This window comes from Cynocephalus volans, chromosome 12 (genome assembly GCF_027409185.1).
Source record: "Cynocephalus volans isolate mCynVol1 chromosome 12, mCynVol1.pri, whole genome shotgun sequence".
In the NCBI taxonomy this organism is placed as follows: Eukaryota; Metazoa; Chordata; class Mammalia; order Dermoptera; family Cynocephalidae; genus Cynocephalus; species Cynocephalus volans.
In genome coordinates, this window is record NC_084471.1 from 42,327,347 (window position 1) to 42,351,846 (window position 24,500).

The window sequence follows — 24,500 nt, forward strand, 5'->3', positions numbered from 1 at the left end:
GTTTTTAGTTTAAAGTCTATTTTGTCAGATATAAGAATAGCCACTCCAGCTCGTTTTTCTTTTCTGTTTGCATGGTAAATCTTTTTCCATCCTTTCACTCTTAGTCTGTGTGAATCTTTATGGGTGAGGTGGGTCTCTTGTAGGCAGCATATAGTTGGGTCCTGTTTTTTGATCCAGTCAGCCAGTCTGTGTCTTTTAATTGGGGAATTTAAGCCTTTAACATTAAGAGTTGTTATTGAAAGGTGTTGATTTATTCCTAGCATTTTATTGGTTGTTTGGTTGTCTTAGGTGTCTTTTGTTCCTTGCTTTCTGATTTACTGTTTGGTTTCTTTGTTTGTTGGTTCCTTAGGTTGTAGATAGTGTTTTTGTTAGCTTGTTTTCTCTTCATGAATGCCATTTTTATTGTACTAGCGGGTTTAGATTTTTCTTAGGTTTTTATGGCAGTGGTAGTTATTTTTCAGGAACCAAACCCAGTACTCCCTTGAGGATTTCTTGTAAGGGTGGTCTTGTGGTAGTGAACTCCCGCAGTTTTTGTTTGTCTGAGAAATATACTATTTGCCCCTCATTTCGGAAGGATAGCCTTGCAGGGTAGAGTATTCTTGGCTGGCAATCTTTGTCTTTTAGTATTTTGAAAATATCATCCCATTCCTTTCTAGCTTTTAGGGTTTGTGATGAAAAGTCTGATGTTAACCTGATTGGGGCTCCCTTATAGGTGATTTGACGCTTCTCTCTTGCAGCTTTTAAGATTCTCTCTTTGTCTCTGAGTTTTGCCAATTTGACTATGACATGTCTTGGAGAAGGCCTTTTTGGGTTGAATACGTTTGGAGATCGTTGAGCTTCCTGGATCTGAAGATCTGTGATTTTTCCTATACCTGGGAAGTTTTCTGCCACTATTTTTTTGAATATGTTTTCAATGGAATCTCCATTTTCTTCCCCTTCTGGAATACCCATGACTCGGATATTTGAGCGCTTGAGGTTGTCTGATATCTCTCTCAGATTTTCTTCCATGTCCTTGATTCTTTTTTCTTTCTTTTTGTCTGCTTGTGTTATTTCAAACAGCCCATCTTCAAGTTCAGAGGTTCTCTCTTCAACTTCGACAAGCCTGCTGGTTAAACTCTCCGTTGTGTTTTTTATTTCGCTGAATAACTTCTTCAGTTCAGCAAGTTCTGCTACATTTTTTTTCAGGACATTGATTTCCTTGTATATTTCCTCTTTCAGATCCTGTATACTTTTCCTCATTTCATCATGATGTCTAGCTGAGTTTTCTTGTATCTCATTCAGTTTCCTTAGAATTATCACTCGAAATTCCTTGTCAGTTATTTCAAGGGCTTCTTGTTCTATAGGATCTAGAGTATGAGATTTATTAACTTTTGGTGGTGTACTTTCTTGATTTTTTGTATTTCTGGTGTCTTTTTTTTGGTGTTTATTCATTGTTGCAGGGGGTTTCACAGTCCACCGGTTTAAGACTAATGACTAACTAGGATGTTGCTGTGGTTGCCAATTTGGTATGGCTCCCGCCGTGACTGCTCAGTTGGCCTCTAGTGTCTTGTGTGTGTGGTTGCCTCGGGTCTTGGGCTTCTCCGGGGATCCACCTTTTTGGTCAGCTTGTACTCTGCTGGGCTGGTGGATCACGTACCACAGGGTGTGTGATCTCTGTTGAGCTTTCACTTTCTGTACAGGACTTCTCCCCTTTCCGTGTGCTCTGGCCCAGGCTGTTAGATCGTGCAGTGGCGACCCCACCGGGTGTGTGGTTTCTGTCGAGACTCCGCCTCCCTGGCCGCACGTCACCCCCCTCTGTGAACACTGTGCTGGGCTGGGGCGTGTCTTCTGCACCCCTCGTCTATCAGCTGGGCCTTCAAGACCCTGCTCAGCACCGCCTCGCCCAGGAAGTCTACCAGGTTTCTGCTAGGCACAGACGACCGGTCTCTCTGGGTGCCTTTGTAGCACTGTGTAGATCTTTCTCGGGTCTTGTTCACCTTTGTATCCCCCCGGTATAAACCGAGTCTAGTGCCCGCCTGCAGCCTGCTCTCCGGCAGGTTCAAGCAGACCTGGGAACTCTCCTACCGCACTATTCCCAACCAGAAATTCGTTAGGCTTTTTTCCAAACTGGTGGTCGCAGAGATGGTATCTGCCTCCCAGTAACAGGAAGTTTACCGGGGCCAGAGTCCAGGGTGTGGTGGAGTGACAGTCGGCCCGCCCGTACTTCCTAGCCCTCCCAAAACTGGTCGGGACGCCCCACACCCCCAGCCCTGCCAGAGAACCGTGGAGGGAGTGGGAGAGGAGGTCGGCCCGCAGGGTCCGGAAAGCCCCGCGCCAGGCCAAGCAAATGGGCTCAGTGATGGCCGAGCGGGGCGGAGCTGCCCGCACCTGGGAAAATGGAGGCAGCACCGGGGCAAGGAGTGGCCTGGTGGTGCAGGCGGGGAGCCGCGTGGGCATCCACCCCCCGAACAGAGCTTTGCCAGGGATCACTCACAGGGCTGTGCCAGGTCGGGCACTCGCTCTGTCTCTGGTTTGTTGCCTTCCGTGTTCTCGGCGCTGCCGCCTCGGGCTGTTCAGACGCGGCGCCGCTCGGGCGCTCCCAGGAGTCTTCTTTAATGCCGGCCTGAAACCTCGAATCCTGGATAGGGCAGCTGGCCGCCTTCAGTGCGGCCCCAGCCTCCGGGATCCTGGCTGCATCCACAGCAGCCCTGGCCCCGTGTTCCCTGTTTCAAGACTCGCTTTTGCAGCTAAGAATCAGTTCTTTTCCTGCTCCACACTTCAAAGCTGTTGCCTGTAAATGAGGCAGCCTCTCCTGCCGGGGGCAAGGTGGCGTTGAGCCCCCACGACCGGCCAGCAGCAGCAGTCCTCCCTTAAGAGATGGCCAGAGGAAGGTCCACAAGTTTCCCGGCTGCCTGAGGCCCAGTGGCCACCTTTTCCACCTCAGCTACTCCGCGCCAGCCGCCGCAGCCGCCGCCATCTTGAAACTCCTACTGTGTTTTTTTTAACAAGTCTTTCCACTTTTGATACTTTTTTTCTGTTAATCCCTACTTTGGATTGCTATACTCAAAACAATTTTGATCATGTTCTTCTTATATTCCAAGGAATTGCAGCACTGTAACATCTTTCCATGCTATGTAGTCAAAAGTCTGAACTTCTCAGACTATTCATTATTTATGTTCCTTGGTGATCAGAGCAGTTGTCTTCCCATTTCTCACCTCTTTTAAGAACTGTGAAGTCTGTGAGACCTTACCCTGCCTGCAAGCTAACAATGTTAGCCTGTGTATCCTGATCGAAGACGCTAGTCTCCTGGTTTAGAGTCAATAACAATTTATTTTATTATTTTTTTAAATTATCAGTTTAGACTTAACAGCAATAGTAGTAGCCACAGTATCATAATTTTTCTTGTACTCTTTCCCCAGGCCCCAGTTCCCACAGCTTATGTGACAAGGACCAGGTGACATCTGTATAAGCAGTCTGTTTCATTTCAGAAGAGGACCCTGGTCATTTTCTGGAATCTCAGCCTGCTTGTTCCTTATATTCGCCCTTTCCATTCCAGACTTACTCTCCACATCTTCTTAAAGTACGACTCCATCTCAGACAGCTACTTTCTTCCTTATCCCCCGTTGTAGCCATTGTCTTTGAATGTTCTACTCATCAAATTAGCATCCCCTGCACCATGTTCCTCCTATCTCCAGATACTCAGATACTCAAGTGACCCTTCTTGGTTTGCACGGTATCCTCAGTGTTTTCTTCTCTATGCATGATCTGTAAGTCCTGTTGTTTTCCCTGTCATACTGTGCTTTGGTCAGTGTCTTAGTGTCTATGTATGCAGTGCCTCCAGAAACTTTTTTTTTGTCTGTCACAGAACCTTTTAGGGCAGTGTATTGGTTAGGAATGTGTTCAAATGCAAGGAAAAGATAACACATCCTATTGTGTGTATAATGGTAGAGATTTGTTTGTTTTTTTTTCGTCCACGTAAAAAGTCTGAAGATAGATGATTGCTGATGTTGATTCAGCTTTTTAGCAACTCTCTCGTAAGCTTTTTCAAAATACTGTTCTCAACATCTGAAATTCTTTTTCCATATCTGCAGTTCCAAATTATACCCATTCTTTAAATTAGAAGGTTTCCTATAATCTTTCCTAACAGTCCAGGTGAAATACTCTTTCTTTATATTCTCATAGATAGTACTAAGTTAGAAAATGGCCTTTACCACTAAGTTGTCTGTCTGTATGTCTGTCTTTCTTATCTGTCTGTCTGTCTGTCTATCTGTCTTGTCTTTCCCATTAGACTATGAATTCCATGTCTGTAGTATATCTTTTGTTACCCTCTACAAAGTGCCTTGTTTTTAATGTAGATACAGTTGGTCTTGTTGAATGAATGATAAAGAATGAATGCACCCTTTCTTTAAGAAAACCCTGTCACTGATAGTTAGAGCTTAGAGAAAAGATATGCTGGCAGGGTGTTGCATTAGTCCATTTTTGTGTTGCTATAACAGAATACCCAAGACTGGGTAATTTTTAAAGAAAAGAGGTTTATTTGGCTCACAATTCTGGGACAGCTGCTTCTGGCATGGGCCTCAGGTGGCTTTTCCTCATAGCAGAAAATGGCAGGGTAGCCAGCAGATGCAAGGAGATCACATGGTGAGGAAACAAGAGATCTCACTATCCCCCACCTAGGAAGAGTATAAATCTATTCATGAAGGATCCACCACTATGACCCAAACACCTTCCAACACCGCCAAATTAGGGATCAAATTTCAAACATATCCAAACTAAATCAGGTGTTAATGTGGAGTTTTTGGTTTTAGCAGATAATTTTATTTGTAGGAATTAAATAACATATTGCTGAAAAAAACACTTTTATTGTGTAAGCTAATTTCTGAATGCACAGATATTTCTTTAATAATCAAATATGTCAAAACATTCTAGTAATTGTATATGGAAATAAAATGGAAATTATTCTTTCTTTCAGTGCTTAGATGAGTATGAAGATGATGAAGCAGGGCAGAAAGAGCGGAAACGAGAAGATGCAATTACACAACAGAACACAATGCAGAATGAAGCCATAAGCTTATTAGATCCAGGCAGTTCCTGTCTGCTACAGGTGAGTCTTTAAAAATACCAGGAAGTCACTAGTTATTTTAATAACAATTTTTGAGTTACTATTAATAATTTTTCCAGTCCCATTTTGATAGCATCAGCTCCTTTTAAGTATTCCCAATGGATTTAACCACTGATTTTCCTCATATCCAAATACTTTTTGACTTAAGCAGTGCTTAGTCCTTAGTTACTGATCCATGAATATTTGCTGACTGGTTAAACAGGTTTAAGCAGTATCAAATGTAAAAATAACCAAGAAAAATAATTACTTCGTTGCTCTTAAAAAAAGGAAGATTAGTAAGTTGTAGTAGCCAGTTCTGCTTTAGAATTAAGTAGCAAGTGAAAAATTGAACAGAAAGTTTCACCAAAGTCAAATGTTTAAACATAGTAATAAAACATAGTATGTAGTAGTACTATGAATTACCAGAAACATCTATATTTCTGTGTAATTATAAAGTACTTTTTAAAATAAAATTTAACTCAGTTTCAAATGAGCTGTTATTTTGGGCTCTTGTGGCACAGAAAATTGGGAGTTGATGCTATAGGGATACCTCAGTATAAAGCACATCACTCTAAAGAATCATTTTATATAAACTCTAACTTGGGAGTGTTTTTGATATAATGTAGCCTTAAGTTATTTTTGTGACATTTTGAGATCTTAAGCTTACTGAATGTCTTTTCAGAGTTCCACCCTTGACTTTCTAAATGCATTACATTGTGGTATCACTTTAAAAGGAATTTCAGAGCTGTACGCACATCTCCCTTTTGTTGATGAAAAAAGATGAAATATAAACCTGTCTATTAATTTGCAAGGTGTATTAGTCCATTTCTCTTGCTTATAACAAAATACATGGAACTGGGTGATTTATAAGAAAACAAAATTTACTGCTTACATTTTCTGAGGCTGAGAAGTCCAGAGTCTATCTTGTGGCGATGACAGTGATCCAGGGGTCTCACATTGCGAGGTGGTGGAAGCAGAGAGAACAGGGAAAGAGCAGAGAGAGAGCTAACCTCCTCATGCACTCTCCTTGTAAAGCCCTCCAGACCACAACCCTGACCACCATTATTAATCCATTCACTACTGCACTGTCCTACAATCCAATCACCTCTTTAAGGCCCTACCTTTCAATTACCATAATAGGATTTCCCACCCTCTTAACAGTCACAGTGGGGGCTAAGTTTCTAATGCATAAAACTTGGGGGACACACTTCAAGCTTCAGGGAGTTTTGGGGGGACATAATTCAATGCACTACATAAGGTTATAAAGGCATTTGGCAGACAGGCAAATTTTGAAGTGTTTACAGAAGCAAAATTTTTCTCCTGTGCTCTTAGAGGCAGATGTATCGATGTAAAGATTCATAGAGTGATGTAGGTTCATATGTCCCAACCTCCCCCCCGCCCCCCATCGCTGCTACTTTAGATGATAATCATCACATTTCTAGGAAAGGTAGCACTCCGTTATAACATGCTGTAAGCTAATAAGCAATGTTTTTCTCAGCATCTTTGTGACTATCATAATCTAAAATATCTTTATATTCTTGACTAACAAAGTTGAAATTAAGTTTGGGCCTATTTCAGTAAAGACTTCCCATAAGATGAATGCTTAATTTGTTGGTATAGAGACAATATAGCATTTCGATTAAGAGTCTAGACCTGGTATAATAAGATATTACAGGCTTATTTTTACCTTTCTTATCCTAGCTTTGGGAGCCTCTGTTTGTCTAAGGAGTCCTAGTTCATTTTACTGGTAAATGATATTTTGAAACCAAGAATTGGTGCTCTAGATTCCAAATACTTTAAGTTCATTGTTATAGATTGGGTTGTCACCATTCCTGGCCCCTAGCTCTTCACAGACCTACAAAATGTATGTATATATATATATATATCTACGTACACACACACACACACACACACACACACACACACACACACACACACACACACACACACACACACACACACACACACACACACCCTATGTATATATATATATATCTACGTACACACACACACACACACACACACACACACACACACACACACACACACACACACACACACACACACACACACACACCCCCAGAGATACTTCAAAAAGTTGTGCAAAAATAGAATTAAAAGAAAACGTGAATCTTTCCGTGAACTTTTTTTGAAGATCCCCTCATACATATCTGTCTGCCTGCTTGCCTTCCTATATCTGTTTATCTAGGTATTGAAACTAATTTGTACTGATACCTCCAATTCTAATCTAACACCACAGGGTTTATTCTAGTATTTATAACTCCTTTTTATGAAATTGTGAAGCCTGTTTCCCATTATCCTTAATATGTTTTCTTATTTGTTCAGTCCTCCTGCATGTAGTAGCCATCTCCCATTGCCACCTCTCCTCTACACTTATGCCCTCCTCACTACAAGTGGGTTCTAGTATCACATGTAGGCTTTCCCCATCCAAGAACACTCTCCTCACTCTTTTCAGACTTGGGCATCCCATGCCAGGCTGCAGGATGCCATCCTTTCCCTGCCCTAGTTCTCTTTGTTCCTGCTCAGACTCTGAGACCTCATGCTGGATTGCTCCTTAACCTAATTAGGTTTTGACATCTCCAGGCCGTGCTTCCACTCCATGTGGACACTCATTTCATCTTGCCTGGTCCCTGGCACAGACTACCTCACACTAGGCTGCCTCTCTGAGGCTACACAATCTTTATCCTTCTAGAGCTCTAACATCCCATTCTGGGCCACCCTCCTGAGTGGATGTATTTCTGGATGCCCCTTCATGGGACTTCCTTTCTGACCTTGCCTCAGGACTGAGGCCTTCCCTTCCCTGCTTTATAGACACATTCCTCATTCTGCTCAGGCTCTGGTTTCTTAGGCCAGGCTGAGTCCCTCTGCCATGTGGTCAGTCTCCTCAGTTTGTTTGGACTCTGACTCTCTATGCCAAGCAGCTTTTCTTCATGGAGGGTTCCAGTATTCCAATGCCCTGGTCTAAGACACTGTTTTCTCCCCAACTTGCTCTGCCCCGCCTAATTGCTTTAGGACTGAATTGTTCAGGAAAGGAAGAGGAAAGATTAAATTTTGCTTTTAAAATCTTTGTTAACTTGATAAAGTTCTCATTTTATTTTTCATTTTCTTCATTATTTTATCAATTGGAGATTACAGAAATTTTCTTTTGTAGCCGTCTTCAACAATGTATCTTACTAACTTATGTATACCAGTATAGAAATACAGATATTTTAACTTAGTCCTGACGATCAGTTAGTATGTATGCCATAACTTTACTGAGAGCTGTAGCTTTGTTGCAAATTCATTTATTTGAAAAACTTCAGTATTATTTTGCTATATTCTACTGGGCTTGTATTTGTCTGATCTTATTTCACATACGCTTTTATATTTGTTTATACATTATAAGTTCTAATCTGCCACTGCACCTGTAAAGACAATGTTAATGGGATTTCCTTATTGACCATTGTAAGCCTAAATGATGCAGAATTTAAACCTTCACAAAGCTGTTTGTGCTTTGCCAACATTTTCTCAGCTCTTCATAAGTCTTTCCCTTTCCCTTTAGTAATAGAAACCATCCTATTGCAAGGAAGATTATTTTAGGAAAAGTATATTTGAAATCAGTTGTATAACAGACTTTGGAGGTATTGGAAGATCTAATTACATAGTCTTTGAAACTTTTCAGACCAGTATCAGTCTTAGTAGTTGTACATTTTACAGTCAGTTTCAGTGATACTGGTGCAATAGTCCTATCCCTCTCTTATTTGTGGGAGATACATTCCAAGATCCTCAGTGGATGCCTGAAACTATGGATAGCACCGAATCCTGCATATACTATGCACAGATTTCTTTTTCCTTCTCACAATTTTATGAACAGAAGACTCATTTTTACCATAGATACACCTCACCATACAATTTTTTTCTTTCCTTATTAAGTCAAGAACTTTAGCCTTTTCACTTAGAGGAAGCACTTCACAGCTTCTCTTTGGCATATCCAAATTGCCAGCATCTCTACTCTTGTGCATTGGCCATTTATTAAGTAAAATGGGTTACTTGATATAAGCACTGTGATACAATTGATCTGATAACCCATGGTTACCAACTGATCGATGAGCAGAGATGCTGGACAAAGGGATGATTCACTTCTGGCGGTGAAAGAGCAGGATGGTGGGAGATTTCATCACTCTGCTCAGTATGGCGTGCATGTTGAAACTTATGAATTGTTTATTTCTGGAATTTTCCATTTAATATTTTCAGACTGAGATTGACTGCGGGTAAATGGAATCATGGAAGGGGACAACTAGGATAAGTGGGTATCTACTGTATTTCTCCATTTTCTCCATGTTTAGAATGGAATAGTCAACTTTAACAATTATAGTAATTATTAAAGTTCCTGGTAATTATATAGTTAAGTTCCTTTGCTTGGAAATTTTTGTGGTGACAGGAATATAGAAGTTTTTTAGTTAAATCTAAGGTGGAGTTTATATTTGTATATAATTTTAACATGTTAGGAACATCAAGCGTTTTATTCAAAATGATAAAGGACTTATTTCACTTAACATAATATCATCCATGTTGTAGCAAATGATCCCACTTATATGTGGAATCTAAAAAGTTAACTCCTAGAAGTAGAGAGTAGAATGTTAGTTACCACAGGCTGGAGGTGGGGGGTGGGGTTGACAGAGAGAGAGATGTTTGTCAAGGGTACAAAGTTACGGTTAGGAGGAATGAGGTCTGGAGTTCTGTTGCACAGCAAGGTAACTATAGTTAATAATAATGTGTTGTATATGTAAAAATAGCTAAAAGAGAGGATTTTAAATGTTTTTACCGCAAAGAAATAATAAATATTTGAAGTGATGGATATGCTGAATACTCTGATTCAATCATCTACAATGTCTGCATGAATCAAAATATCACCTTGTACCCCATAAATATTTATATTGTTATTTCTCGATTAAAAATGAAATAAAACTAAAAAAATATATAAGGGACTCTTGCTGCACTATATGGGTAGATTTTGTTTTTTCTATCTAACATTTCTAATTCAAGATATGCCCAATTTTTTCTTATTGGCAGGTATGTAGAGATTGCTTTAAATTCCATCTATAATTGCCAGTTTTGAATACACATGAGAAGCAGGCTGCCACCGCTCCCAATCTCTAATAATACTGATACTCATACTAATACAATATAGTTTATCCAATTTGGGGAACATTCCATTATTAAAGTTTATTATTTAATTGCTAGAATTACTGTAAAATAACAGCTACAAAATGTATAGTCTCTAATAAAAGACCATGTTCAAATCTGCCAATAAAGAATAAGCTTAAATGTTGTCTGTCTGTTTCAGAATTTTAACTATTGAAATATGTTTTATAGAGATAAGTATGCTTAAATTCTTATTGTTTAAACTCTTGAACATGAACCTGGATTGATTTGATCAAGTATGTTAGAGTTTTAATGTTGATCAACTGCACCAAGCTAGCTGAATAGAAAATGCTGTGTAAAACTTACTGAGGTATTTTAAATGACTAGTTGTTAAAAACAAAACAAACAAACAAAAAAACTGTAAAGAAATGTAGATATCTGATATGATTACATGACTTCCTGTTCGTACACTTAACTCAAAACTGGTCTAATATTGACTTTAAGTCATTTATAGTTGAGTCAAAGTGTAAAATTAGTATAATTCCACTATAAACTATCGTTCCACTATTCCACTAAACTAGTGTTGCTGAAAATGCCTTTCATTTTACATTTCTGTATTTCTTAAAATTCTACTCTACATCTGTATGAGGGGTCTTCAAAAAATTCATAGAAGGATTCATATTACTAATTCAATTTTTCTATGAACTCTTTGAAGTACCCTTGTATTAATCTAAATTTCACCTTATTATGGAAATACCTATTTCAAGCCTTAGAAATATTGTTTGTTGCCACGTTGTTCATACCATTTCAGTTGATGTATCAATAACCCACAAATCAGTAAATCCAATAAGGACTACTCTCATTTAGCAATTCTGCTTACTCCTTTTTAGTAAACTGGGCAATCAAGCTGACTTGGCATGTTCCAAAATATTTCAGATATAACCCAAATGAGAGAGATGTGATTTTTTTTTTTGGAACTTTATTTTGGAGATTCTGGCATTATTAGCATTTTTCCTCATGTGTATTTAGATAGACACAATTTAAGGTACATGCCTTAGTTTTAGCTTGTATAGGATAATGTTAGTGAATTCTTTTAGAGGGTGGAACAATTCTATTTCACAATTGTCTTTAAAGCTACAAAGACACTATTTTTTTCATGTAAAATCATGTACAGATAACTATACTATCTAGAAAATTACTAAATAGACCCTTTCAAAGAAAAATGTACCCCATTGTATGGTTTTCGTGAGGTTGCTTGGAGAAACATTACATCTGGACTGATTCCTAAAACATACCATCCCACCACTCTGCATCTTTTGGTTCAAAGTGTAGGTTATTGTCATCAGTATCTCTTCCTGCATTCTTATGTATTTGATAATACACATATAGACTGGCTTATCATTTAATGCTTCATTGGCTCATCAGCCTTTTCTGCAGGTTCATCAGCAAGATGAACAGGCTGTGCCTTTCTCTGTAGTCTTTCTTCAAGACCTTCTAGGACTGGAGACACATCATCATCATCATTATAGATCACAGAATCTCAGTCTTTACCAGCAATTCAAATGGAAACATTCTCTGTAGTTAGGCTCTGCTCTGCAGAATGTGTCTTGCTTAAGGCATGCAGACTATATTTAACCAGTTCATTCAAATTACATTCCATAAACTCAGACATATGTCTCTCCAAGTAAACATGAACTGACTGAAAATGGGTTCCAATGGATATAGCTCTGCAATCAAAATAGTTAGCAGATGGACAGGTTTGGAAAATGTAAGGGATCATATCCTCATAAGCAGCCAGACACCGTACGGTCTCCAGCCACATCGCCATGTTGGTATCTGGCTCTTGCTTCCAATTAGAGATACAGATGAGACACAGGAAGTGGTCTGTCAAATGCAAATCTGGAATCCACACATTCCTGGTGCATAAAATTACATAACAGTCTAGCATTAGCAGTAAGCACCACAATTGAGATACCAACATGATTGTCAACATGGAGACTTTTTTTCTGATGAGCTGCAAGCTCTTGACTATACCCTCTTCAGTGCTACCAACACTGCATAGGTTTTCAATTTCAGACCATCTGAACCATGTTTAACATCTTCCTTTGCATATTCAATTTGATGAATCCTGCCCTGAGGGCTCCAAATAGTGACATTATTGTCATACTGATTGTGAAACATGGGTCTGGGTATGGGCCTGGCTGTAGCCTCCTGCGAAGTTGCGAATCAAGGAGCGCTGCCGAAATTACCACTCAGCAATCTAGAACAATATTAATAAATTTTATAAAAGAAAACCTTTATAAAATGTTAGTCAAAATATTGCTTGTGAAACTCTAGAGGAAAAAGTTCTGTATGAAATCATTGTCATTCACATTCAATAAAATGTACTTTGAGTGAATACATATGTTTAATATTTCTCTCTGCTTTATCTAAATAACTAGTGATTAAACACTTTAATCTAGCTATTAAGCTTTCAAATATAATTTAAAAACTAGATTTTATAAAATATAGTCTTTGCTGTTATTCACTGGCGATATCATATTCTTTTGACCAGTAATGTGAATTTTTAAAAAGTAGTGGCTTTTAAAAATTGGTTCTCTAAATTGGTTCTTTCAAAATTAGATATTCTCTGTCAGTTGGTTTATATAATCAGTAATTGTGTACTTACACACACACAAACTGATTTGTCATTATTTTTACTTTATAGGAGCCATCCAGAACAGTTTCAGGCAGATGCAAAAGGTAAGAATTCTTATGTTATGACTTACAACATATTGTAGACATGAGTGTAATGTCTGTCTGACCGTGACTTAACTAGAATTGATTAAAGTAACTTTTTGAAAGGTAAGAAACCTTAATAGCGTGCTCTTAAAAAGAAATTACATTGTAGGTAGAAGTATAATGTCTGTCTGACCATGGCTTATTCTGACCTATCCTGCTGACTTTGAAAACTGCTCAGACCATGAATTTGCATAGATCTGATGAAATTTGTAAAATAAAAACTTACTTTCTCTCGTGTATTTACACATCGAAAATGCAAGTAGTCTACTTGTATTAGCTTGGGTTGCCATAACAACATACCATGTACTGGGTGGCTTAAACAACAGAAATTTATTTTCTCACAGTTCCTGAGGCTGGAAGTCCAAGATCATGGTGCCACTATGGTTAGTTTCTGGTGAGGGCTTTCTTCCTGGCTTGCAGGTGGCCACTTTCTCACTGTGTTCTTGTATGGCAGAGAGAAAGGGGAGGAGGCTAAGCTCTCTGATGTCCTTTTTTATAAGGGCACTAAACCATCATGAGGACTCCACCCTCATGACCTCATCTAAACCTAATTACCTCCCAAAGGCCCTATCTCTAAATACCATCACATTGGGGTTTAGGGCTTCAACATTTGAATTTTGGGGGGACACAGTTCAGTTCATTGTACCAGCTCAGCACAGTGAGTAACACTTCTGCCAGAGAATGTTTGTGTTGTACATGCATATGAAGAAAATCAGAATTGGGTATGAGAAATTGTTCAGTGGAGGTGCCTGGGGTGTTAACTTCCTTCTTCCTTGTTGAGTCCGTAAAGGTTGCAGAAGCAGGTGGTCATACTTGAGCTAATAATTTTAGAATAATGGTAAATCCGGAGTGTTTTACATAGAGATCTCATTCAATTCTCATAGTTATCTTATAAGGTAGGCACAATATTTACTTTCATTTTATAGATGAGGGAAGTGGGGTTAAAGAAGTAGAATGATTTCCCTGGAATTACAAACCTAGTCAACAGCAGAATATGAATTTAATCTCAGGCAGCCTGACTCTATAACCCACATGCTTACTAACTACAAAAGACTGTCTGCCCAGATTTGTACATGTGAGTATAATACCTTTGTTTTTATCTATTTGTATGTTAAAGTTAAAAATATTTTGGTTATTTAACAGGAACTCTAATTTTAATGCGGAATTATATGTAAAGTATTTTACCATGGGCCATAGTACCTATTAGCAATAAAAAGAGATAAGAAGGCCAAGTAAACAGAAACTGAACAGTAGGTCTGGCATGCGTGCACGCACACACGCACACACAAACACTAACACTCAGTATATTTGCTATTGCTTTTATTTTTATTTCTGAGTAATTTTGATACAGGTATGATGAAGCCTGTCATTGTTTTAAGCTTCTTTTATACTTGTACATTGTCATTCTTTTAAGCTTCTTTTATACTTGTCCATTGCTTGGTAAATTTTACTCACAATGAATAGTTTAAACAGAAAATAATTATTTTTCTTTTGCCAGAAATCATTGCCAAAAAACCTTATTTGGCTTATTACCGGAACAGATTCTCAAACCAAAAAACAAATTTTATCAGTTTTTGGTTTGGGAAATAAAAATAAACTTTGGTAACTTACCAAATTTTTTGTATCAGTTGTACGTATTTACTTCTTATTAAATAATAGAGTCTTAAATTATGAAAGGCTTTTTTCAGATTTGTGTTCTTTATTTAGAATCAATGGGGAATAATTTTCTTATAAATCCTTTTCAAAAGCTTTATTTACATGTCATTGTGTTAAATCAAGAAGAAAATTCTTTCCCATGGCATACCTTTTTATTTTTAAGCTTTTGAGACTGTTACTTTACGTGATTTATTCTTATATTTGTGCTTTTATTTTCATAGCCTAGAGCATGTGGTTTGTTACTTTTCGACTTTCAGAGGTTTAGGTCTGTTTAATACTGTTATAAATATTTTTAAGTTTCTAGTCATTTTTTACTTAGTCACAGCAAGTCTGCTTAATAGCATCTAAAAGTTAAAAAAAAAAAGACAAAAATATAAAAAAAACCCACATAACCTAGAATCTGTGTCTGAAATTACCCATTCCCTATCTAGTAGGAACATGTTAAACTTTATATCAACAGTTCATTACTTTCATTAATCTGTCAGCACGTTGTAGCATGACTAGAGAATGGATGTTTCTTGGTAAGTCTGCTGACTAATGGAGATGAAAAAAGGAGAACTGGGCTAAAAGATAGAAACCTGGCATCATACATTAGAAAATATTTTGGGTAAACCAAATAACTTATGATATATATATAGCTGGAAGTCATTAAAGGGTTCAGACACCCAGAAGTCTAGTTTGTATGTGTGCTCTTACAAATTGTGAATAAAATATTTAATTTTTCTTACAAATATCAAGAACGTACTTTTTAAAAATTGAGTCTGTTAAGCACTCAATCTAGTTATGCTATATTTTAAAAATTGAATTGGCTTTTGTTTATCCAGAACATCTCATACATATTTACTGTTTTCCTTTTTAAAAAGTGTTTAAATAACTTAGGGGAACTATTTGGAGGTGGGGGTCATGACATTTCTGAAACTTAACATTTAGGAAAGATCAATCAATGTCATGTATTTGTGTTTTTTTTTCTTTTTTAATGTGCAGTTTTCTAAGCAGAATGTTTACTTGGTTAAGTTTATAGTACATTGGTTAAAATTTTTTAAAAAAGGAAAAGAAAAGGCAAGACAGTTCTTAAATACTTGTAAAGGGCAGGATTAGCCAGAGTATGTAATTTACCATTCGTATTTAAGCATGTAATTCAACCATTAGGAATGGGCCTGATTAAAAACATAGGAAACAAGTTAAGACAAATATTGTTTTATTATTTTCACATAGTAATTTACTGGTTTTTGTTTTTTAGCATGAATTATTATATTAAATAACACTTATGCAAAGTAATAAGTGCTTCTCAGAATACCCTACCTCCCCCCAAGTAATAACATTAATAGGATTAATAGTTTATAAAGTACCTTCACATACATTACCCAACAGTAGCACCATCCCAGATGAAGAAAAAGACTTTAGTTCAGTGAACACTTTTACCACGTTCCCTCTGAGCAGAACATGAGTTTACAAGAGAGCAGAGATATTACTAGTTATTGTTTTTTACAAAGAGCATGGACATATCATGATGTAAATGTTAGAAAGAATTAACCTTCAAAATGATGCAAACCCTATTTCAAATCTGCAGTGTTTCACATTACTTTTTTATTTGAATAAAATGTAACCACGATTCTTTTTCTTAAGGGTCAGCATTTTCTTCCAAAGTCATTTCTGCTACAATTCTTGTTTTGAAAAAGCAAATTTGTCCCAATTGATATATTAGGGAACAATTTGACTGTAAGTCATATTTCACATTTTCTTATGCACACATTTGTTCATAAGAACCAAGAGGTGAATGTAGAAAACCTAGCTCCACCAAGCTAGGTAGGAATATACAAAATGCACTCAGGTACACACCATAAACATGTACCAACTACTTCAGTATGAGCCGCAGCCTTCCTTCCATGAGTGGTGGTACAATTTCCAGTCTGATTTCAGATAACCCTCCTTCTTATACTTCACAACAACTCCCATGCTGCAGCTCTTCTGATGCCAACTTCCATGGCAAACTTCGCTTCTTTTTCAAGATAAAGTGCTGTGTTTATGTATTTCTTAACCATTTAACATGTGTAAAATGGTGCTAACATTTTTAATTAGGTTCCTATCTTTTTTCTTTGATGTGTCACTGTATTAGTCCATTTCCATTGCTTATAACAGAAAAATACCTGAAACTGGGTGATTTGCAAAGAAACAATATTTACTGCTTTTAGTTTTGGAGGCTGGGAAGTCAAAGGCCAGGAAACACATCTGGTGAGGGCCTTCCTTGGTGGTGACTTCAGCGACTCAGGGTATCACATTGTGAGAAAGGTAGAAGCAAGAGAAAAAGCTAGCCTCCTCACTGGCTGGCCTTTTAGAGCCCTCAGAACCATGCCCACGACCACCATTAAACCATTAATGGATTAATCCATTTACTAGGGCATGGTCCTCACAATCTAATGACCTCTTCAAGGCCCCACCTACCATAATAGGATTTCCCACCTTCGACAGTTACAGTGGGGATTAAGCTTCAGTGAGTTTGGGGGGACATTCAGTCCACAGCAGTAACTGAAGAAGTTTTTGAGCGTTGTGCCCCTAGCTCAATATTCTCTGTAATCCCTATGTTTTTATTGAGTGATTTTGTGTAGCACAGTGATTTTTAGAAACACATATGTCACATCGTAGCAGAACTAAATCTGGGTAGATGGTTTGATGAACTTAATTTTTACCATTGTTTAAATGGTAAGATGTTTGCATAACATAAATGCATTTATTTTGAGGCACTGTGTGAACAAATACTCTAAGGATACAGATTTCGTAATATGGAAAAGACATTTGGGAGTAAATCAAAACTAATGATGTCCTCAGATAACACTGCATGGGTTATTTCCCACTCTGCTCTTATCTAAGCCACTAATCAAATTAGTGTTAACATGTAGGTATATGAAGCAAAGTGAGGGTTAAGCTGAGACACCACTGACTGGAAAAATTAAATGCATGGTGATGAAGTTTGGATGTGTTGTCCCCTCCAAAACTCATGTGGAAGTTTGATCCCCAATGTGGCAGTGTTGGAAAGTGATTGAGTCATGGGGGCGGATCCGTCATGAATGGATTAATGCTCTCCTTGGGGGAGGGGGATAAATGAGTGAGTTCTCGCTCTATTAGTTCCTGTAAGAGCTTATTGTTTAAAAGACCCTGGCACCTCCTCTGTCTCTCTTGCTTCCTCTCGCTTTGTGATCTGCCTATACCTGCTGCCTGCCTGCCGCTTTCTGCCATGAGTAGAAGCAGCCTGAGGCCTGTGCCAGATGTTGCTGTCCTAGAATTGTAAGCCAAATAAACCTCTTTTCCTTATAAATTACCCAGTCTCTATTTATGATTGTTATGTCTTCTTGATGGATCAGTCCTTTTATCATTAAGTAGTGTCCCTCATTGTCTCTTTTTATGGTTTTTAGTTTAAAGTCTATTTTGTCAGATATAAGAATAGCTACTCCAGCTCGTTTTTCTTTTCTGTTTGCATGGTAAATCTTTTTCCATCCTTTCACTCTTAGTCTGTGTGAATCTTTATGGGTGAGGTGGGTCTCTTGTAGGCAGCATATAGTTGGGTCCTCCTTTTTGATCCAGTCAGTCAGTCTGTATCTTTTGATTGGGGAATTTAAGCCTTTTACATTATGGGTTGTTATTGAAAGGTGTTGATTTATTCCTAGCATTTTATTGGTTGTTTGGTTGTCTTAGGTGTCTTTTGTTCCTTGCTTTCTGATTTACTGTTTGGTTTCTGTGTTTGTTGGTTCCTTAGGTTGTAGATAGCGTTTTTGTTTGCTTGTTTTCTCTTCATGAATGCCATTTTTATTATACTAGTGGGTATTGATTTTTCTTGGGTTTTTATGGCAGTGGTAGTTATTTTTCAGGAACCAAACCCAGTACTCCCTTGAGGATTTCTTGTAAGGGTGATCGTGTGGTAGTGAACTCCCGCAGTTTTTGTTTGTCTGAGAAATATACTATTTGCCCTTCATTTCGGAAGGATAGCCTTGCAGGGTAGAGTATTCTTGGCTGGCAATCTTTGTCTTTTAGTATTTTGAAAATATCATCCCATTCCTTTCTAGCTTTTAGGGTTTGTGATGAAAAGTCTGATGTTAGCCTGATTGAGGCTCCCTTATAGGTGATTTGACGCTTCTCTCTTGCAGCTTTTAAGATTCTCTCTTTGTCTCTGAGTTTTGCCAATTTGACTATGACATGTCTTGGAGAAGGCCTTTTTGGGTTGAATACGTTTGGAGATCGTTGAGCTTCCTGGATCTGAAGATCTGTGATTTTTCCTATACCTGGGAAGTTTTCTGCCACTATTTTGTTCAAAAGATCAACGAATCAAAAAGTTGGCTTTTTGAAAAGATAAATAAAATTGACAAACCATTAGCATGGCTAACAAAAAAAAGAAGAGAGATGACTCAAATAACAAAAATTAGAAATGAAAAAGGCGATATTACAATTGACTCATCTGAAATGCAAGGAATCACTCGAGACTACTATAAACAACTATACGCCAACAAATTTGAAAACCTGGAGGAAATGGATAAATTTCTGGACACACACAAGCTCCCAAAACTGAACCATGAAGACGTAGAAAATTTGAACAGACCAATAACAATAAAGGAGATTGAAGCTGTTATCAGAAGGCTCCCAACAAAGAAAAGCCCAGGACCAGATGGATTCACAGCAGAATTTTACGAAACATTCAAAGAGGAACTGACACCGATTCTTTACAAACTATTCCAAAAGATTGAAACGGACGCAAATCTCCCAAACTCATTCTATGAAGCAAACATCATCCTGATACCAAAACCAGGTAAAGATATAACCAAAAAAGAAAACTACAGGCCGATATCCTTGATGAATATAGATGCAAAAATCCTCACTAAAATACTAGCAAACAGAATACAGCAAAACATACGAAAAATTATTCATCACGATCAAGTGGGATTCATCCCAGGGATGCAAGGTTGGTTCAACATACGCAAATCAATAAATGTGATACACCATATTAATAAACTCAAACACAAGGACCATATGATCATCTCTATAGATGCTGAAAAAGCATTTGATAAAGTTCAGGACTCATTCATGACAAAGATCCTCTATAAGTTAGGTATAGAGGGAAAGTATCTCAACATAATTAAAGCCATATATGCCAAACCCACTGCCAATATCATCCTGAATGGGCAAAAGCTGAAAGCTTTTCCTTTAAGAACAGGAACTAGACAAGGATGCCCACTCTCACCACTCCTATTCAACATAGTGTTGGAAGTACTAGCCAGAGCAATCAGAGAAGAGAAGGAAATAAAGGGCATCCAGATTGGAAAAGATGAAGTCAAACTGTCCCTGTTTGCAGATGACATGATCCTATATATCGAACAGCCTAAAACCTCTACAAAAAAACTGTTGGAATTGATAAATGATTTCAGCACAGTAGCAGGATACAAAATCAACACACAAAAATCAGTAGCATTTCTTTTCTCCAATAGTGAACATGCAGAACGAGAAATCAAGAAAGCCTGCCCATTTACAATAGCCACCAAACAAATAACATACTTAGGAATTGAGTTAACCAAGGAGGTGAAAAATCTCTATCATGAGAACTACAAACCACTGCTGAGAGAAATTAGAGAGGATACAGGAAGATGGAAAGATATCCCATGCTCTTGGATTGGAAGAATCAACATAGGTAAAATGTCCATACTACCCAAAGTGATATACAAATTCAATGCAATCCCCATCAAAATTCTAAAGACATTTTTCTCAGAAATGGAAAAAACTATTCAGACATTTATATGGAACAATAAAAGACCACGCATAGCCAAAGCAATGCTGAGCAAAAAAAATAAAGCTGGAGGCATAACACTACCTGACTTTAAGCTATACTACAAAGCTATAATAACCAAAACAGTATGGTACTGGCATAAAAACAGACACACCGACCAATGGAATAGAATAGAGAATCCAGAAATCAACCCACACACTTACTTCCATCTGATCTTCGACAAAGGCACCAAGCCTATTCACTGGGGAAGGGACTGCCTCTTCAGCAAGTGGTGCTGGGATAACTGGATATCCATATGCAGGAGAATGAAACTAGATCCATACCTCTCACCGTATACTAAAATCAACTCAAAATGGATTAAGGATTTAAATATACACCCTGAAACAATAAAACTTCTTAAAGAAAACATAGGAGAAACATTTCAGGAAATAGGACTGGGCACAGACTTCATGAATACGACCCCAAAAGCACAGGCAACCAAAGGAAAAATAAACAAATGGGATTATATCAAACTAAAAAGCTTCTGCACAGCAAAAGAAACAATTCACAGAGTTAAAAGACAACCAACAGAGTGGGAGAAAATATTTGCAAAATATACATCTGACAAAGGATTAATATCCAGAATATATAAGGAACTCAAACAACTTTACAAGAAGAAAACAAGCAACCCAATTAAAAAATGGGCAAAAGAGCTAAGTAGGCATTTCTCTAAGGAAGATATACAAATGGCCAACAGACATATGAAAAAATGCTCAACATCACTCAGCATCCGGGAAATGCAAATCAAAACCACATTGAGATACCATCTAACCCCAGTTAGGATGGCTAAAATCCAAAAGACTATGAACGATAAATGCTGGCGAGGTTGCGGAGAAAAAGGAACTCTCATACATTGTTGGTGGGACTGCAAAATGGTGCAGCCTCTATGGAAAATGGTATGGAGGTTCCTCAAACAATTGCAGATAGATCTGCCATACGACCCAGCTATCCCACTGTTGGGAATATACCCAGAGGAATGGAAATCATCAAGTCGAAGGTATACCTGTTCCCCAGTGTTCATCGCAGCACTCTTTACAATAGGCAATAGTTGCAACCAGCCCAAATGTCCATCGTCAGATGAGTGGATACGGAAAATGTGGTACATCTACACAATGGAATACTACTCAGCTATAAAGACGAATGAAATACTGCCATTTGCAACAACATGGATGGACCTTGAGAGAATTATATTAAGTGAAACAAGTCAGGCACAGAAAGAGAAATACCACATGTTCTCACTTATTGGTGTGAGCTAAAAATTAATATATAAATTCACACACACACACACACACACACACACACACAAAAAAACGGTGGGGGGGGAAGAAGATATAACAACCACAATTACTTGAAGTTGATACGACAAGCAAACAGAAAGGACATTGTTGGGGGGGAGGGGGCATGGAGAAGGGAGCGAGGTTTTGGTGATGGGGAGCAATAATCAGCTACAATGTATATCGACAAAATAAATTTAAAAATAAATAAATAAATAAATAAATTACCCAGTCTCAGGTATTTCTGTTATAGCAACACAAAATGGACTAAAACAGAAGGACAATTGATTAATGCTTTCAGGTGGAAAGGATGGCACTGGGTCAAAATAATAAATGGGATGTGGTGTCTAACAGAATGTGAGCTTAGGAGAGTGTAAAATAGAGGGCCAGCTTGATTTGGTCTCTGGTAAGATTCTTTGGTCAGAGAATCACCTTTTAAATTAAAAAAAGAAATTATTATGGCATAATAAACATTATTTCAACCATTTTATTGTGCACAATTCAGTGGTATTAAGTTAACTCACAATGTTGTACAGCCATCACCACTGTTTAGTTCTGGAACTTTTTCATTACCCCAAAAGGAAACCCTGTACTTTTTAAGCAGTCACTGCCTTATTTTTCCTCCCCCAGCCCCTGGCAACCACTAATCTGCTTTCTGTCTCTCTGGATTTGCCTTTTCTGGATAGTTCATAAAAATGGAATCATATAATATGTAGTCTTTTGTGTCTAGCTTCTTTTGTTTAACATGTTTTCAAGGTTTATTCATCTCCGAGCATGTATCGGTGCTTTATTCGTTTTGATAGCTGAATAGTAATCCATTCATTATGTGGATATGCCACACTTTGTTGAGAAAAGGTTCACTTAAAACTTAGATACTCTATCTTGAATTATCACTTCAACTCTCTTCTTTTTGAACTAATATACAGAAAAGTTTTAGACCAATAGTTCTCACTTGATACTCAAGCTGTTTCATAGGAAATTGAATATAATCTACTTGATTAAGTTTGGAAAGTGAATAATTTATTTCAAAACATAATTTTCATGCTAGATTTTAAGATATAATGCAATTATGTTAACTTTTTTCTTAAATGTAACTTTGTCTATAGCCATTGTTTTAAAACTAGTAGTTGTTGTTTGATTACACATATGTTTTGAGAACCACCAAGTAGCAGGAAACTTCCTTGGTTTGTTGGTTGTATTAGTCTGTTTCCATTGCTTATAACAAAATGCTTTGAACTGGGTAATTTATAAAGGAAATGAAATTTATTGCTTAACGGTTTCTGAGGCTGGGAAGGCCGAAGTCCATCTGGTTGGTGGTGGCGACAGTTGACTCAGGGGTCTCACATTTTGTAAGATGGTGGAAGCAGAGAGAGCAGAGAGAGCAAGTGAGAGAGGAAGACAGAATCTCCTCTTTTAAAGCCCTCGGAACCACACCTCTGACCACCATTTTTAATCCATTCACTACTGCATGGTCCTACAATCCAATCACCTCTTCAGGGCTTCACCTTTCAATTACCATAATAGGATTTCCCACCCTCTTAACAGTCACAGTGGGTGCTAAGCTTCTAATACGTAAAACTTGGGGGAATACAGTTCAACCCACTACATTCCACCCCTGGGCTCCCAAAACTCATGTCCTTTTCACATACAAATATGTTCATTTCATCCCCAAAGTCTTAACTTGTTTCATCTCAAAAGTCTAAAGTTCAAAGTCCCATCTGTGAAATTAGTACAAGTTATCTACTTCCAAAATAAAACGGTGGGACAAACGTAGGGTACATATTCTCATTCCAAAAGGGAGAAATATGCCAAAAGAAAGATGTAACAGGTCCCAAATAAGTCCGAAACCCTGCACAGGGCAGGCATTAAATTTCAGAGCTGGCGAATCAGGTACCTTGACTCCATGTTCCACCTCCTCTGCATGCTGGTGTGGGGGTTGGGTTCCTAAGTCCACAGCCAACTCCACTTCTCTGGCTTTCCTGGTCTCAGGCAGTGCTTTAGTTCTCACAGGCTGGTGCTATATGCTGATAGATCCACAGGTCTGGGGTCCTTGGCAGTCCTGCTTCCACAACTTCACTAGGTATGGCACTGATGGTGTCTCTCCTGTAACTCTGACCCATGTTTCTGTTCAGCATTGCTCTAGTGAAGGTTGTCTGTGGTGACTCCGCCCCTGTGACATCACTTCCTGGGCCCTCAGAATTTTCCATACATCCTCTGAAATTGGGGTGGAGACTCTCAAGTCTCCACAGCTCTAGCATTCTGCAGGCCTGCAGACCTAACACCACATGGATGCTGCCAAGGCTTCCAGCTTGTATTTTCCGAAGCTGCACGTCTAGCCACACCGAAGGCCAATTTAGCCACCACTGGAGCAGCCAAAACAGCTGGGGTGCTGGTGCTGATGCTGGAAGCAGCTTCCTGAGGTGGCCCTGAGCAGTGAGCCTGTGGAGGCCTCAGGCCTGTTCCCCAAGACCATTCTGTCTCCCTAGGCCTTTGGGCCTGAAATGGACAAGTTGGCTCCAAAGACTTCTATAGTGCCTTCAGGGCCTTGTCCCTCTTCTCTTGATAATCCCATTCTTTTGTGTTAGTTTTTTAGTACCATTGGATTTTTCTTCTGAAGATACTCTCTGCTTCTGTACCACGTGGCCAAGCTGCAAATTTTCCAAATCTTTACACTCTGCTTCTCTTTTAAATTCTGGCTTTATGTCATGTCTTTGCCACCATAATTCAACATAGGCTGTTACAAGTAGACACACAGCTT

At 38.3% G+C, this 24,500-nt stretch overlaps 1 protein-coding gene and 1 pseudogene across 1 annotated transcript in view; one reads left to right on the forward strand and one right to left on the reverse strand.

Moving 5' to 3' along the window:
• Nucleotides 1-24,500, forward strand: part of PAWR (pro-apoptotic WT1 regulator) — a 102,696-nt gene that overhangs the window by 61,732 nt on the left and 16,464 nt on the right. The window contains exons 2-3 of the mRNA XM_063076291.1: nucleotides 4,952-5,083; nucleotides 12,933-12,967. Coding sequence (XP_062932361.1) covers nucleotides 4,952-5,083; nucleotides 12,933-12,967 — 167 coding nt within the window. The remainder of the gene's footprint in view (nucleotides 1-4,951; nucleotides 5,084-12,932; nucleotides 12,968-24,500) is intronic.
• Nucleotides 11,628-12,406, reverse strand: LOC134361285 (proteasome subunit alpha type-1-like; annotated as a pseudogene).